At 32.0% G+C, this 14,768-nt stretch overlaps 4 protein-coding genes across 6 annotated transcripts; 1 reads left to right on the top strand and 3 right to left on the bottom strand.

The window, feature by feature from the left end:
* On the top strand, positions 1 to 844 carry LOC108468565 (uncharacterized). The gene is made up of 3 exons (XM_017769448.2): positions 1 to 170; positions 362 to 492; positions 630 to 844. The coding sequence occupies exons 1-3, from the start codon at positions 1 to 3 to the stop codon at positions 842 to 844; spliced, it is 516 nt and encodes a 171-aa protein (XP_017624937.2).
* Positions 845 to 1,926: 1,082 nt separating this feature from the next.
* On the bottom strand, positions 1,927 to 4,931 carry LOC108470127 (non-specific lipid transfer protein GPI-anchored 14-like). The gene is made up of 3 exons (XM_017771355.2): positions 4,309 to 4,931; positions 2,944 to 3,057; positions 1,927 to 2,328 (listed from the first exon to the last, which is right to left on the bottom strand). Exons 1-3 carry the CDS (start codon positions 4,670 to 4,672, stop codon positions 2,180 to 2,182), a joined length of 627 nt encoding a protein of 208 aa, XP_017626844.1. The 5' UTR covers positions 4,673 to 4,931; the 3' UTR covers positions 1,927 to 2,179.
* Positions 4,932 to 7,689: 2,758 nt separating this feature from the next.
* Positions 7,690 to 9,710, bottom strand: LOC108470129 (uncharacterized). 3 transcript variants are annotated; one of them, XM_017771357.2, is made up of 4 exons: positions 9,458 to 9,710; positions 8,588 to 8,695; positions 8,242 to 8,488; positions 7,690 to 7,965 (listed from the first exon to the last, which is right to left on the bottom strand). In XM_017771357.2, exons 1-3 carry the CDS (start codon positions 9,524 to 9,526, stop codon positions 8,252 to 8,254), a joined length of 414 nt encoding a protein of 137 aa, XP_017626846.1. In that variant the 5' UTR covers positions 9,527 to 9,710; the 3' UTR covers positions 7,690 to 7,965; positions 8,242 to 8,251. The 3 variants fall into 3 exon arrangements, with proteins under 3 accessions (XP_017626846.1, XP_017626847.1, XP_017626845.1); XM_017771358.2 differs by having other exon boundaries at positions 7,690 to 7,857; XM_017771356.2 differs by lacking the exon at positions 7,690 to 7,965 and having other exon boundaries at positions 8,006 to 8,488.
* A 1,344-nt stretch (positions 9,711 to 11,054) lies between these two features.
* Positions 11,055 to 14,768, bottom strand: LOC108468041 (uncharacterized). Its single transcript, XM_017768892.2, has 7 exons — positions 14,276 to 14,768; positions 14,109 to 14,161; positions 13,977 to 14,022; positions 13,796 to 13,873; positions 13,261 to 13,377; positions 12,042 to 12,121; positions 11,055 to 11,589 (listed from the first exon to the last, which is right to left on the bottom strand). The coding sequence occupies exons 1-7, from the start codon at positions 14,672 to 14,674 to the stop codon at positions 11,466 to 11,468; spliced, it is 897 nt and encodes a 298-aa protein (XP_017624381.1). The 5' UTR covers positions 14,675 to 14,768; the 3' UTR covers positions 11,055 to 11,465.

Here is a 14,768-nt window from a genome sequence, read left to right as displayed (position 1 = left end):
ATGGTTATGGTGTATGTAGATGATTTAATTGTGACAGGAGATTGGGATGAAGAAATTCTTCGAACAAAGAGGAATTTATCTGTGCATTTTCATGTGAAAGAACTTGGACAGGTCAAGCACTTTCTTGGTTTGAAGGTTGATCGTAGTCGAGATGGGACCCTCCTTCATCAGTAAAAGTATTCTAAAGACTTGTTGAAGAAATTTAGAATGTTGAACCGCAAGCCGATTTCGTCACCTATGGAACCAAATGCCAAGATGTGTGCTTATGAAGGGAAGGATTTGGAAGATGCAACAATATTTCGGCAACTGGTTGGTAGTTTAATCTATTTAACTTTGACAAGACCCAATATCTCTTATGCAGATGGGGTGATGAGTTGATATATGCAAAGTCCAAAGAAGCCTCATTTGGAAGTTATTCGACGAATTTTGAGATATGTGAAAAGTACTCTTGGTTATGGTGTTTTGTACAAGAGAGGAGGAGATTGCAAGCTGGTCGGTTTTTATGATGTTGATTATGAAGGTAATCAATGATACCCAATGCTCAACAACTGGGTATGTGTTTTTCCTTGGGTCGAGAATGGTTTCTTGGTGCAGTAAAAGGTAGCTGACTATGTCTTTGTCGACAACAGAAGCTGAATATCGAGCTGCAAAAATGGCAACTCAAGAAAGTATTTGGCTCATGCAAGTGTTGCGGGATTTGCATCAGCCAACAGAGTATGCTACTCCTCTATTCTGTGACAACATGTCAGCAATGCGTTTGGCGGAGAACCCAGTTTTCCATGCAAGAACTAAACATGTGGAGGTTCATTATCACTTCATCAATGAGAAGGTGTTGCAAGATTAGATTGAATTGCAACATGTTAATATGGAAGACCAGGTTGCAGACTTATTCACAGAGGGCTTAAGTGGCAACAAGATTGAAGGTTTTTGTCATCAGCTCGGTATGTTAGAAAGGAAGTAGATGGTGTCGAGGGGGAGTGTTAAAGCAACAACACATACAATGTTGTTTTCTGCTTGTTTATTAATTGAGCCTTTAGTCAATGGTTAATTTAATCAGTTGTTTCTGTTTTCTAGCATAGTGGTTTGTCATGGGATGTATCCCTAGTTTTAAGTACAGTGGTGTGTCATGGGATGTAAGCTTTTATAAGGTATTCAGTTGTTTCAGAAAAAATTGATCAATTCAGTTCAGCTTTCCTTATTTTTATTGTTTTCCTTTGTTATTTGCTGCATGTTCTACAGACTAGACATATTATTTAATTATTAAATTAACAATTTTAATAATTAAAAGGATATAATTGATGTAACATCGATAACTAAATAATGTAATTAAAACGTTTTAATGTTTGGGGATGAATTCAAATTAAGGGGAATAAATAATATACAGGAACATGCACTATATTTAATTTGTTTCAAGCTGATGTTTCTTACTAACAACGAGTCTAAATCTGATCTTCTTCAGTCAAATTGATTGGTAATTGGTTAAGTTTGGCCTAAAATAAACAGTCAAGAGAAAGATAATGAACTAAAAATCGATTATTGAATAGTCAAAATTTGTTCCTCAATTTTGAAGATAGCACTCAACAGTGTTTCTCGATGTTTGAATAGGCAAAACTATAACCACTGAAAAGCTTTACGCATAGGGTGACTTAAACCCATATATAAAAGATATCGTAGACAAGTATGGTTTAACCTGCATGAGTTCAAACATCCTCATGCACAAAGCTCTTTCATCGTTATGGGGTCATTAATTCAGACACCAAAAGATACCTTTAGACACTATCTTCAAAGTCGAAAGACAAAACTTTAAATACGTCATTGTTTAATAATTACTCTTTAATACAATGCCATAAAAATATTAATTTATATGACATTTCATATATTAACAATCTTCTAAATAATTATTATAAAATTAAATTAACGATCGAATCAGTTAAACTATTAACTTTTAATTTATCCGATTTAAAACAAATAAATTATTAGAAAAAAACTACAGCCCATCTTATCCAGCACCAACATTATCTAGTGATATAGATATATATATATATATATATATAAAGCATACACGTAAATAATCAAATAAAGAGTTTCTCCTTGACATATCCGAACAATATCAATATGTCAAGCTTTATATTTTATTATATAATATGACATAATATATATATATATATATATAAAGGAATTAAAAATAAGGCATGAAATAGCAAAGCAGGAAGGTCCATAGAGTAACAATCACCCATGTGTTTCTTCTACAGCCATAGCAATTCCCATGTCCCTTCTGCAACTCTGGGCTCTTTTCTCCTTCACTTGAGCTTATTGGACTCTCTCCCACTGTCATTTTAACATTCCAAATGCATACTTAATTACTTATTTTACCCTCTTAATCTAATGTTAACTTTGGATTTACTGTGTGTTTATCTCTGATAAGGTTAAAAATAACAGTATCGGTGAGATTAATTATTGTAGGTGTCAGGTAAAAAAATTTATCTCATCATAGCCACCGCCCATCCAAAGGCACCCATAATGATTAAATTACAACAATTGAAAATTTCTTTGACTTAATCAAAATTTAATCTTTAAATTATGAAAAAACCTCAAAACTACACATGAATTTCGATTTGATGTAATTATACACATGAAATTTTGATTGTAATTCAAGTATATACATTTAGAGAAAATAAATACATCACTTTATTTTTATATTAAATAAATAAAAATATTTATGTATGCATTGTGTTAGTGGTTCGTGAAAATTGAGTCAAATAAAATTTTATTTATAAAATTACATAAAATCGTAGCTCATATATAACATTACATATTTATATAATTTTGATATTTATCTTTTTATATTTTGTGAATTTTTTTTCCATTTTAGTACATCAACCATCAATTTAATCTTGTTTTACTCCAAAAAATTATAATTAGAATTAGAAGAAAAAAAATTACCACTTGCAGTAGGAGCAGAGGCAGGGCTTTGGTGACCACCATTGGAAGAGGAGCTCTTAGAAAGCTGATAGAAAACTTGAGCTTCTGGGGAATTGGGATCCATGTGCAACAGCTCTGCATGTTCCTCAGTCAATTATTTATCTATCATGCTAAAAGAAAAAAATAAAATAAAATTCTATTATGTTTATCAAGCAGATAATGTTCAAAATTTTCCATCAGTCCTTCTACTCTAGAGCTGATCATGGGCTGGGCAGCCCGGCCCGGCCCGAAGGCCCGCCCGAAAAATGAGAGGGTTTGGGTAAAAATATAGGCCCGAAAAATGGGCTTGGGCAAAAAAACGAGGCCCGTTTAAAAAACGGGCCGGGCCTCATGTAAGAGTTTTTTTGCCTGGGCCCGCCCAATTATATATTAATATATTTTTATTTTTATTTTAATTATTTTAAATTTTAATATAAGTATTTTTATTATATTGTTAATTTGTGTATTGTTTTAAGAATTGTTTTAGTATTATTTTTATTTGTTTTAATATTTATTTTATGTTTTTAAATATATTTGATTTATTATATTTTTAAATTTTTTATTTAATGAAATAAGAAAAAAATTAATATGGGCCGGGCCGGGCCGGGCTCGGGCTTAGTAATTTTATTTCGGGCCGGGTTTGGGTAAAATTTTAGGCCCATATTTCGGGCCGGGTCGGGCCCTGGCCTAGTAGACGGGCCTAAAATTTTATTTGGTCCCGGCCCGGCCCGGCCCATGATCACCTCTATTCTACTCTAATAAACAATAGGTTAATATACGTTTGGTACTTGAGTTTTGCTTTAATATTCAATTTAGTACTTAAAAATTTTGTCCCATTTTAGTACCTAAATTTGGCTTCAATTTTCACTTTGGTACCAATTTTTTTTTCAATTTGATATATTTGATGTCATTTAGTCTGGGGACTAAATTGAACATCGAAACCACACTCTAACCTTAAGTATTGAATTGAACATTAAAATCAAACTCAAGTACTAAATAACATATTAACCTTTTAAAAAACAGTGTGGTTGTTGACACAACTAGTAATTTCCATAAAAGAATTGCCATAAATACACTTACCAACTTCGTAAGCATATCTAGTAAGCAAATTTTGATATAAAACACTAATAATGTCATTGAACTAAAATTTAAAGGGAAAATATGCAATTTAGTCCTTCTTAAAAATGAAAATTTAAATTAATATACAATAAATTTACACTTTAACCCTAAAAATTAATAAATGATACCTCCAAATATTTATAATTTAATTCGCCCCTAATAAAAAAAAATTCTAAATTTGATCCTGCCAATTATATATATACATATATGTATGATGTAAAAGCGTACCAGGGCACTTGGAAATATTAGCAGGTGCATTGCAAACAGAAGGCAAAGACAAAGCAAGTGTGACATTGATATTAAGACCAAGGTCAGGATCATTTCGATCTTTAATTATAATACATAAACACTTCTTGTTGTTCTTCAGAACTTGTTTCAGACCACTGCAACAATCCGGTGTAGGTGCCTTAGCATTTCCCCCGACATAAGGCAAACATGTCGCCAACCCTATTAGCTGCTCCGTGCACTCCTCTTTGTCTTTGTCTCCCCCTGAATCTCCTCCCATAACGCCAGCAGCACTAACCATGAATATCGTTGCTATAACTAGCACCAATATTCTAAGTTTAAGACATAGTTCATCGCTGTTTAACATGCTGCTAAGGTGTTTGATAAAAAACGTAAATGAACCAAACACGCACAGGTGCCCGAAAACTCAACTGGCATGGAGCTTAATATGGTTTTTGGTAGGTTATATATAATGGATTGTAGTGGTTGAGCTTGGGGAAACTGAAGTGGCATGTCCACACTTGTAATAATATATGGGGGGATGAAGTGGTTGGCTATTATTTGTAGATTTCATTAGTGTTTTTGAGTGTAATAATTAAAGTGGCATTTGCAGTCTAGTGCACTTCCATTGCTTTTAGCTTTTGTTCACATTGTCTCGGCTCCTTATAAAGTTGAGGCTTTTCTTTTTTGGTTTTACATTACGCGTGATGGGAAACTGGTTGGTGCGAGGGGTTCAACCGGTAATGCACTGCCATTTGTCATGCATTTTATCTTCTTATTAAAAAAAATTGAGTAAATTAGTTCTTGTATGTTAGACCAAATACTAGATTGATCATTTTTATTAAAAATTTTATATATTTGTACCGTTAAAATTAGCATTACTGATGGAATAATTAGACAATGACATGCGGCATGTCACATGCCACATATACCTCATGTTAATGTATAAGGACTAACTTTTAATAGTAGAAATAGGTTAATTTTTAACAGAAAGACCAATTTATTCGTTGATTTGATCTAAAGTACATGGAATAATTTGCCTTTTTTTTTTTAATAAATGAGGCAAAATACAATCAAAATCCTAATATAGAGGCCTCTATGGTACTTTTTCACCTATTCGAGTTTTATTGTTTTGTCTATAAAAAATATCTTATAATCTATCGATTGACCGATCAGATCGGTTGAATTGAGAACTGGTTGATATATTGATTTGGATGTAAGAGTTAAATCAATCTTTAAACAAACCATTCAAAACTGATTAAAAACAAAAATCAAGACAAAAAATTGAAGATGTAACTAGTTGAATTGGTTTTGTAGTTTTTTAATGTATTCTTTAAATCTTTATGATTATTTGATTTTTTTGTTAAATTATTAATGGATTGGCAATCAATTGGTTGAACTGAGAGTCAATGATTTGATCGATTTGATCATCATTTCGATTATTAAAACACCAATAATTCAAAGGTTGGAGGGAGATATATTCATGGGCCAAGTCGGGTCTCCATCAAACCTATATATGTTATTTGTAATTTCACATTTACTTAAGTTTTAGTCTAGTCTAAAATATCAACCTCAAATTTTACTTAAATTTGTTTATATTTTAAGTTCCATTATATTACTTTTTAAATTTTATTTTCATAAAAATTTATGTAGCTTTTAATTTAATATATATTCTATTATTAAAATTTTAAATACATCGTTAACATATAATTTTTTTAATGTTTATGATGGTACAATATAAATTATTGTAGATTTGTTTTCTTAATGATACAAATTACATAATTATTGAAAACAGAAAATAAGATAAGTCCTCATTCTTGGACCTTCAACATTAAAATCTAAATTAACCCATATTTTAAATAAATTTATTTATTTTTATTTAAATTTATATTCATAATATTTTTATCAAAATCTTCATAAATTTCGAGTAATTAACCCAACTCTCGAGTAAAATTTAAATTGAGTAAATTAATCTCACATAAACTAATTAAAGATTGTATTATCACCACAAGAGAATAATATTCACAAATTAAAGTAATTTTAATTAAATTTTAGGTGACAATTAGATAAATTTCATCATTGAGCCCTTTTAAATCGTTTAATTTCAAATTATTTTTAGTGTGAAATGTCACTTATCAAATCCTTTGTCACACGTACTTTTTATATTTCAAGGCATGCATGATGACCCATATGTCAATTTAGCATTATTTTTCCCATATGTCAATTTAGCATTAGTAAAAATATGCTACCAATCTTTTTTTCTCCAAGTGAATAAACAAAATTAGAATTATCTTTGATTATCACTTACAGATCATGGGTTGCCGATTGAGTCTTAACTTGATTGACATTGGTAATATTATCAGTGCATGAGGACGTAAATTTGAGTGCATTGAAACGCATTATCCTCCTATTTAAGAGTTGAAAAAAATTATGGATAGTTCTAAACATTGTATAAAAAATTTTAATAAAAGAAGGGTAGGATTATATAGACCTGAACCAATTAATATATCCATATTGGAATTTTCTAACTTCTAATATGAGTATTTAAATCTACATTAATTTCACATAAGTGTTATCAAAGGTTTAATTTCATAATATGGTTGAGATTAGAGCTAATAATGGGCGGATTTCGGGTTTAGATCGGGTTAATACACTAAATAATGTAAAATCATCGCTTCTAACTAAATCACGGCTTTTTTTTTTTGGAACAAGGATATTTTTAAAAAATCCAGCTCGAAATTATTAACCACATTAATTATTTAAACTGACTAAATTATTGCTTAATCACCTTTTAACTAATCATACTAACATATTTTCTTTTTGTTGGAATGATTATATTTAAGCAAAAATTCACTTCAACATTTTAACTGAAATGATTAACCGTGTTAATTATTTGAACTAATTATAATTATAAAATTAGATGAAAAATTATTTCAAATTAAATTATAAACTAAACCTAAAATTGAGTATGATAAAAGGACCAAAACCATGATATTATAAAAATAGATGAGAAAATTATGTTAAATTATAGGAACTAAATCTCAAATATGAATACAATAAAAGAGTAATAAAAGGGCCAAAACCAAATTTTGACATTTTTTTTTACATTTGTCTTTGGGATAATGGCAAGTTTTACCCCTGTACTTTAACAAAATTGTCAATGTAGTGCTTTTACTTTCAATTTGTTTGTTTTGGTACCTTTACTTTCTTTCCATCTTATATTTTGGAACCCCACCCTGGCCGCGTTAAAATGTGTCAGATTTTGACACAGGCCCATTGGATGAGAGACACGTGACATGATTAACAGGAAAAGTTAAAATGGTTAGGAGATAAGGACTTGGGAAAAATTTTCCCTTCTCATAATTCTAGATCTTAAAAAACGAAAAAAGAAAACATATCCCAGGTTATATATCAGCAGCAACGTGTGATGATCCTTAATTAAACTAATTAGGAATAAAAAGAAAGGAATAAAATTTAAACTAATAAACAAAGTCCCTTACTCTATATCTAACAGATTATTATCTCGCCCATGAGGTAAAAAAAACAATGAAGCTGGTCATCATCATCATCATCATCATCATCAACAGCATCAAGAGGAAGAAGAAGAGCAGCCATTAGTTCCAACATGAGCAACACTATTGTTTTTGAAGTTCGAAGCCTCTAAAACAAGGTATCGGTTTTGAGTTTTGTGGATAGAGAATAAGTAAAAATAAACACTTTATAAGAGCTTTCTCCGTCTTGCGTCTAACCCAATTCGAGTTTAAAATAATGAGACCCAATGTAACTACGGATACAACAGAATAAGAAACTTACTTTTTGTTCCCCAATAGACAAAACAAAATGATTAATGCAATGGTATATTCTAGTCATATGACATATCCCCAAAAACCCGAAAACAAATTAGTATTAGAACAAAGTATGGCGGAGGTGACTGACCGGTGAAACATCAATTGTCAGGTTTGATGTCGTCTTCATTGTTGCCAAGAGGGTTATTATCAGTACTGATTGATGCAGCCAAATTGCGTCGCTCATCAGCATTGGCAGTAATAACCGGCATCCATAAATCAGCAGTGCCACTCAAAAGGGATCGCACCTGCGGGTCTGCTGCCATGGCTGAGGATATCATCTCATCCACACCGTCTAACTTAGCCGATAACTTGTCCAACTCTCTCGCAATTTCCAGCTGATAACACATAAATACATACAAGATTAAGAAGACAAAAGCGAGCAATTTCCGGCTGATAGAGGATAGTTCCGGATTTGGCCCTGGAAAAATATATACCTCATCAAGGCTGTGTGTAGACTTGGAAGGAACTTTTGTAACCTCCAATCCAAGGGCTTCGATTTTCGAACGCAGTTCAACTTCTTCCTGGTTAGTCAATGCTTCTACCTATATGTATATATGAATCACAAAGCATGGTGTTAATTAAGGCTTAGAGGAATGAAGCTTGAACAAACAAGCCTCTGTTCTTATTCATTAGTCTGTTTAAGCTTATTCGCATGTTGTTCATTAAGAATTCCAAATTTGTGTTCGTGTTTGTCTACTTCAAATAATGTGTTCATGTTTGTTCTTTAAATTAAACAAACTTATTAGTGAACATTAAACGAAGGTTTCTGCGAAAAATTGAATATATTCACAATGTTCACAAACAATTATAAATCTAAACCTAATAATGAAGGATAATTAAAAAAAAAACACAAATCAACATATTTCTTACACAGACAATAGTACTTATTGATTAAGTAATAATTCAATAATAAACAAACTAAAAACAAACATAAACAAGCTCGTTCATGTTCAATTTGTTTAAAAAACGAGACATATATTCGTTTATTTAGCTCAACAAACAATAAAAAATCTAACTATTGATCAAAAAGCTCTGTTCATTTAGAGCCCTAGTGTGAATCTTTAATCTAGCATATGAATACCGGTAGCAATTTGGATCCTTAACCAAACAATAATTCATTGTCTTCGATTTGTTAAGGCAAAAAGAAAAGAGATAAACGTAGAATTATATGATTTGTTAATTAAACCGAAAAAAATTCAGTAATAAATCAAGGGAATTTCGATTCATTAAGACCGAAACCTAAGAATGGAGAAGGAATTGAACAAAAAATGGGGTAAAATTGAATGAAATATCGAAAATTATACCTGATGGAGTAGATTGGAAAGGAGGTGGAAAAACTGTGCATCTGCTGTTTTGCCTTCTTCGGCTGCCATTGAAAATCTCTGAAATCTATGTGATGTTTGATCTCAAATCTCAATAATTTCTTCACTGAGTTGCCTAAGGATTTTTTTACCATCAGAATCCCATTTGCCACGTCTTTGACTCGCTAAATGACTCCTTCCATCACTTACACCTGCCAGTGTCCAACTTCCCTTACCCCATGATTTTTTTTATCTTAATTATTGGTTAAAATTTTCCATAAGTCCTGGTACTCTTAGTAAATTTAAAATTTAGTCTCTCTACCCTTATTTCTAGGAATTTAGCCTTTTTACTTTTCATATTTCAAAATTCAAATCCAACTATTAATGTTGTTAAAATTATTTGTTAAATTCAAATTCATTACAACTTCATTATTTTAATTATACTGTTACCAAGTGCGTATCTTTTTATTTCAAAATGTCATGTAAATAAATTTAACAAAAATAGCAATGTTAACAATTAAACCTAAAATCTAAAAAGTAGAGAGACTAAATTCATAGAAATAAAAATATATGAACTAAATTCTGAATTTACCCAAAGTCCAAGGACTTATGACATATATTAACCTTAATTATTATTAACATTAGATTATCACATTCTCATTTCTCAATATATAAAAATAATAATTATTTTATACAAAATAATAATCAGGGTTTGAAAAATCTAAAATATTTAGGAAGTTTGAATTTACCGTATATTTTATTTTGAATTTAAATTGCTTTTATAAATTTTATACAAAAGTATAAAAAGACAAAAACGCTTTATAATTTCGCCCCTGATGTTTGGATTATTTTATTTTTAGATTGTTAGGATTTAAAGCTTAGGTTTTTTTGGGATCGAGTACATAATATGGTCTATTTGAGTTAGGATAATTTCGAGTTAAGATAGTTTCAAGTTCATGTAAATTCATTTTTGCTTTCTTGGCTTACTTAGTTTCGAGTTCAAATCAAAAGTGACAAAAATTTATTAATCTAATTATGTTGTCAGTCCTCATACTTTTGAAATTTTTGAAATTTAATTTTTCTACTCTGAATTCCAAGAATTTAGTCTTTTTACTTGTCTAATATAAAATTAGAATCTATTTATAACATTATTAATTAGCTTCAATTAGATTTGAACATGCGTCATAAATTGGATTTTTAAAAATCAAAACTTTGAATTTTAAAATATCACCGATTTTCTATTAAATAAAAAACTACTGAGAATTAATTTCAGAGATTAAATTTCAAATGTTATTATGAGGATTAGATGCATAATTAGACCAAAATGATTTAACATAGAACTTCTAATATTTGAATTAATATAAAAATTTATGCTTGGCACACTCATTATCATTTAAAACATATATATATAAACAATTTTAATATGACAAAATTATTATGTTGTATGACATGAGAATTAAGGTTCAATCTCTAATAATATCGTTACCTTGATTATATATAAAGTGTACATATAAATACCCTATTATATTATTATTTAGCTTATAATTTATTAAATTATTATATTATATCATAACAACAAACATCAAACTTAATCAAGTAGTTTATTATAAGCACAGAGAATACTTATTTTATCAAAATTTGTCCTACCAATATAAGCAAAACCTATATGTCTTCTAGTATAATTTATTCATACTAATAAAATCAAGGTAATTAGTAGTAACTAAACTAACAGAGAGTGGTTTTTAACCATGCACCCTTCCCTTGATATTGAGAACCTATTCCAAAGCCAATAATACCACACCATTAACAAATCAATATGAAGCTCTAAACCCAAACTATAACACTCACACTTGAACATAAAAACTTGGGTCACTCCCTTTACACTCTATTAGTTCCTACTCTATTATTAAAACAAAAAAACTACCATATATATAAAATAAACTCATCATATCAGGAATTCAGGAGGCCCCTGTATGTCATTACTTTCTTCGGATGCTTACTAATCATCCCATCAGTTCCCTACGGCTGCAGCTGCAGCAGCAGCATCACTTCGGAACTGTTCTACAAGGGGAGGTAGCAGAAGTGCAAGCCTTGTTTTGTATCTCACGATTCGTTTCAAACGTTCTTGTCGTAACCTATGACAAAAACAACAATCATTGGTCGTATACACAGTCATCTTAGGCATTCTGTGTTGAAATTCGAAAAGATACTCTTTGAGGATAAATGAGAAACAAAGTGAAAAACATTGGGAAAAAAAAAAAAGTCCTTTTAAGTGTTATTTAGATTCCTCTATGAGATTGTCCAATCACCTCTGGGAGCCTTTAGCTTGTAAAGGTGAAATAGCAGAAACTTTATATGTATACACCAAATAAAAGTGCACAGGGCATTCATGACTTCACACTGAGCTATAACATAAATATGATTGTAAAAATGTAATCACGTGCTCTTATAGACCTATCACTGGACAGACAATAATCAATTACAGATTAATGTTTCGATTTTTCAGACACCAGCATAAAATGATTACAGCAGCTAAATTTCATGAGAAATTCACCAAATTGCAAATAATGAATTAAAAGAAACTTACCTTGATCTAACCTTTTTAGCCCGATTAATATGCCTTTTCAACAGATCTTCTGTTGACAAATTCTCAACTGATTGCTCGTCCTAAAATCAGGAAACAGGGATCAGCTCAGTCTAAGAAAGGAAAAAAACAAATACGAAATTGCTTATTCTGGTTTTAAGAACTACTGCAAGAATGCCAACGAACGTGCAACTGCCCTTATTATCAGAAATAAGCAGATGACACGGGAGCTAATCAAGGATTAACAGTAACAGCAACACTAAGTGCATATGATTATGATATGCAACCAGCCAGATAAATTTGGATATAGACCAAAAGAATAGCAAAAACTAAAATAAGAAGAGAACAGTATCCCAAACATCTTAGATGTAAAAAGCTCATCTCGTGTAAGAAAAATACTCGGGAGGGAGGGGGGAGAGAGGGAGAGAGAAAGAGAGAGAGGAGGCTGCAGTTAATAAACATCATACACCAGTGGCAGTGTGACGCTAATTTTTTTATAAGAAAAGTCGAGAAAACTGTGATGTTGACATGAGAGATTGATTCAATCTAATGAATATTTTGCATACATCCTTAGAAGATTCTCACATAGATAAGAAAATTTAACCCGGACCGAAGAAGCTAGATAACTTTATAATCTTCACAATTCATTTTAATTATTAATTATATGGGTTGACGCTCATGTCTAGGATGTTAACTGTGACCGCAATTTGAGTTATTACACAGATATAGTCATGCTGGAGTTGTGTAATGCAAGAGGTGAATTGGAAATTTAGCAGTTTTGCATAAAGACAGCTGTTCTTAAATGCATTTCAGCTCATATACCTGCATGTGCATTTGGCATTCCTATACTTTTCAGCTGAATGCTCTTAGACTAGTTATCATTGCACCAGATACTATTAGAATCTCTCTCTCTCACACATCCAGATACTATTACAATCTCTCTCTCTCACACATACATACACAACTCTTAAACTCTTCCTCAAATCATTTCATGACTTGCATTTTTGTATAGAGGCAGCTGTTGAAATGTGACACTAACTCCTATACTTGTCATGCACACCCACCTTACAACTTCACAAATCTTACTTGCATCATTTTATGACTTGCATTAATTATTTTTTTGTGACTATGGCTAAAAAGATTATTACAAACTTGAGAAACATATGAAAAGTGAAAGAAAAAAAAAGTTGCCATTATAACAAAACCATCAAAGGGAACTAACCTCCTTTTTATCCTCCTCTACTTGTTCTTCTCTATCTTCTGCTTCCTTTGGCAAACTACCCGTAACCGGTATAGGTAAAGGTTGTGGAAGAGACTTGAAAATATCTCCATATTGGGGCTGCCATATAATTAACATTACTAGGCATAATAGAATGAATGAAACCAAGAAGCAACTAGGTCATTGATTAGTCTCCTTTACCGAACCTGAATCTGACAATGGAACTCCCTACTCAGCCACATAAAAGGGGGGGGGGGGGGGTGGACTTGCGTACAATTGAATTTTATTTTCATTGTTGGGTTCATGAGAATTCAATTGTCCCAGTACTTAAAAGTTGAACCATCACTACATAAATACCGGTAAAAAAAATAAACCACTACTACTGTACTACATGCCTAAAACTTGCTCAGTTGACATGCTTATTAAAGATAAATATGTTCTTGTAGGAAATTACTGTTCTGAGCGAAGTGAGTCGTTCATATGCACCATGGAAGGTAAACTTTAAATGAATTACCAGGAAAAAAAATGGGGGACAAACCTGAGGTTCGTCTGGGAACCCATTTCTCAACCATGAACGGCAAAGAGAATAAATCGAAGCCCCATCAGATATTCTGACCTGAAAGAATATGTGAATCAAAGGCAATTAGCGTAGAAACATAGTGAAATGAAAATGCAATGACTGAACCAGCATATAAGGGCAATGCGATGTGAAAGCTTACCTTTCGGTCCCTAACATTGACAAGAGAATCATCTTTGGTTCTCTCCCTGGGCAAAGCAGAGTAAAGAAGTTAGAATTGGCTTTAAGGTTGAAACGAGATATGCAATTTATTCTTAAAGATGAGAGATACTACCTAACACCTTTATATCCTTTAGTTTCGGCATGTGGAAATGGCGATGAAGCAACCTAAATATATAATAATAAAAAAAGTTGAATTTGGAATAAAAAGCACATCAAGTGGAGATTGAAATTTGAAAACCCAAAACGGTAAACGTCTAAAAAAAAAGAGAAATAACGAACCTTGGGATGGAGAGAAGGGGGTAGGCCTTTAAGAGGAGGATGGAAGTGAGTAGGATGGGGAAGTGGTGGCGGTGGAGGCGGCGGCCTGGGGTTGCCAAAGGGATGAGAATGAGGATGAGGATGATAAGGAAGGATAGGGCGACAAGAGTGGTTTGTTGAAAGGAAACCCCTACCGGAGGACGCTACTGGGTACACCACCGCCGCTGTTGGCAGGCATTGCTGTTCGTGATATGAAGTTGTAATCGTTGATGCTGTTGCCGTTGTCGGTGGGCATGGCCCTCTCATAGTCATAGTCACTCCTCCCCCTCCTGCTGCCATTACCACCGCCGTAGACGCCGCGTTCGCTCCGCTGCTTGATCCCCGAATTGCGGTCGTCGGACTCGAACTTGTGTTTGACATCTTCTTCAACCTTGCGCGCCCTAAAATTTTCAATTCGAAAACCTAAAATATAGAAGCGGGTGTTATTAAATTCTAGCAGCTGTTTTTTTGTTTT

The sequence above is a fragment of the Gossypium arboreum genome, chromosome 8 (genome assembly GCF_025698485.1).
Source record: "Gossypium arboreum isolate Shixiya-1 chromosome 8, ASM2569848v2, whole genome shotgun sequence".
NCBI classification, from domain to species: domain Eukaryota; kingdom Viridiplantae; phylum Streptophyta; class Magnoliopsida; order Malvales; family Malvaceae; genus Gossypium; species Gossypium arboreum.
The sequence above is the reverse complement of the archived record's forward strand: the minus strand, read 5'-3'. Positions and strand labels throughout refer to the sequence as shown.

Bases quoted from the DNA above. Each gene is read 5' to 3' on its own strand.
- LOC108468041 (XM_017768892.2), bottom strand. From the start codon at position 14,674: ATGTCAAACACAAGTTCGAGTCCGACGACCGCAATTCGGGGATCAAGC. The intron at 13,874-13,976 runs GTAAGCTTTCAC...ATATTCTTTCAG, and splicing joins TCAATGTTAGGGACCGAAAG to GTCAGAATATCTGATGGGGC. The intron at 12,122-13,260 runs GTTAGTTCCCTT...TCCTGATTTTAG, and splicing joins TAGAGGAGGATAAAAAGGAG to GACGAGCAATCAGTTGAGAA.
- LOC108468565 (XM_017769448.2), top strand. From the start codon at position 1: ATGGTTATGGTGTATGTAGATGATTTAATTGTGACAGGAGATTGGGAT. The intron at 171-361 runs GTAAAAGTATTC...TCTCTTATGCAG, and splicing joins GATGGGACCCTCCTTCATCA to ATGGGGTGATGAGTTGATAT. The intron at 493-629 runs GTCGGTTTTTAT...TGTCGACAACAG, and splicing joins GAGGAGGAGATTGCAAGCTG to AAGCTGAATATCGAGCTGCA.
- LOC108470129 (XM_017771357.2), bottom strand. From the start codon at position 9,526: ATGGCAGCCGAAGAAGGCAAAACAGCAGATGCACAGTTTTTCCACCTC. The intron at 8,696-9,457 runs GTATAATTTTCG...ATATACATATAG, and splicing joins TTTCCAATCTACTCCATCAG to GTAGAAGCATTGACTAACCA. The intron at 8,489-8,587 runs GTATATATTTTT...ATGTGTTATCAG, and splicing joins CTACACACAGCCTTGATGAG to CTGGAAATTGCGAGAGAGTT.
- LOC108470127 (XM_017771355.2), bottom strand. From the start codon at position 4,672: ATGTTAAACAGCGATGAACTATGTCTTAAACTTAGAATATTGGTGCTA. The intron at 3,058-4,308 runs GTACGCTTTTAC...AGGAACATGCAG, and splicing joins TAATATTTCCAAGTGCCCTG to AGCTGTTGCACATGGATCCC. The intron at 2,329-2,943 runs GTAATTTTTTTT...TTAAAATGACAG, and splicing joins CTCTGCTCCTACTGCAAGTG to TGGGAGAGAGTCCAATAAGC.